The sequence below is a fragment of the Octopus bimaculoides genome, chromosome 2 (genome assembly GCF_001194135.2).
Source record: "Octopus bimaculoides isolate UCB-OBI-ISO-001 chromosome 2, ASM119413v2, whole genome shotgun sequence".
Lineage (NCBI taxonomy): Eukaryota > Metazoa > Mollusca > Cephalopoda > Octopoda > Octopodidae > Octopus > Octopus bimaculoides.
The window spans coordinates 16,546,980-16,547,988 of NC_068982.1; the positions used below are offsets into that span (position 1 = coordinate 16,546,980).

Sequence of the window (1,009 nt, forward strand, 5' to 3'; positions counted from 1 at the left end):
TGTGTGTGTGTGTGTGTGTGTGTGTGTGTATGAATGAGTAACAAAAAGTTACAAGTGTCAATGCCTTATTCGAGAGAATCTATAGCAGTCAGTCTGTGACCACAAAATACGTACAGTACGCTTGAATTCCCAAATCTTGGCATGATACTTTAATACCAAATATACTCAATAATTTGCTTTATACAATATAATATTAATAAATTAGGTAACTTATGAAACACATGACTTTTACTAGTCATTTACATTATCCTTTGTACCAAAATTTGAATATTTATGGGTAAAATATACGGATATGAATATAATTTCTTTCAAGGAATGTTCATATTATACTTACCTTGCTGCTGTATAAAATAGCCACGGCGCCTGGTATTATAGCGCAGCATAAGAGGGAAAAGATAGCTAAAGGCATCAAATTAGAAATGATAACTGGAGGAGCCCTTTGCTGTACCTGAAAACAAAATAAACCAGAAAAATAGCATTATCATAAAGGTTGGTGGTAATGATGACAACGATGATAAGATAACGATAACGAATAATAATAATAATAATAATAATAATAATAATAATAATAATAATAATAATAATAATAATAATAATAATCATAATAATAATAATAATAATAATAATAATAATAATAATAATAATAAATAGACATTACTGCAGCACCAACAGCAGAAGAACTGGAAGAATTCTGGAAACAAATATGGTCGGTGGAGCAACAACCCCAGAAAAGGACCATTAAAACAACGAACTTAGCACCTGAGCAACTCTGGACTCCTCTAACAACTGAGGAGGTCACCCAGGCACTGCAAAGACTAAGCAACTGGAAGGCACCTGGGCACAACAAGATCCCCAACTTCTGGTTAAAATACCTGACAGGAATGCACAAAAAGCTGGCTGAAAACTTTAACAACATACTAGCAGAGCCAGAGACAATGCCTGAATGGCTCACGAAAGGGAAAACCATCTTAATTCCCAAATCCACGGAAACGGAGAAACCACAAAACTA

The 1,009-nt window shown here is 33.7% G+C and overlaps 1 protein-coding gene across 2 annotated transcripts in view; it reads right to left on the bottom strand.

Annotated features, from left to right (window-relative positions):
• Positions 1-1,009, bottom strand: part of LOC106883197 (trafficking regulator of GLUT4 1) — a 15,406-nt gene that overhangs the window by 3,822 nt on the left and 10,575 nt on the right. For both annotated transcript variants that reach the window (XM_052975736.1, XM_014934119.2), the window contains exon 3: positions 335-448. In XM_052975736.1, the coding sequence (XP_052831696.1) occupies positions 335-448 (114 nt within the window). The remainder of the gene's footprint in view (positions 1-334; positions 449-1,009) is intronic.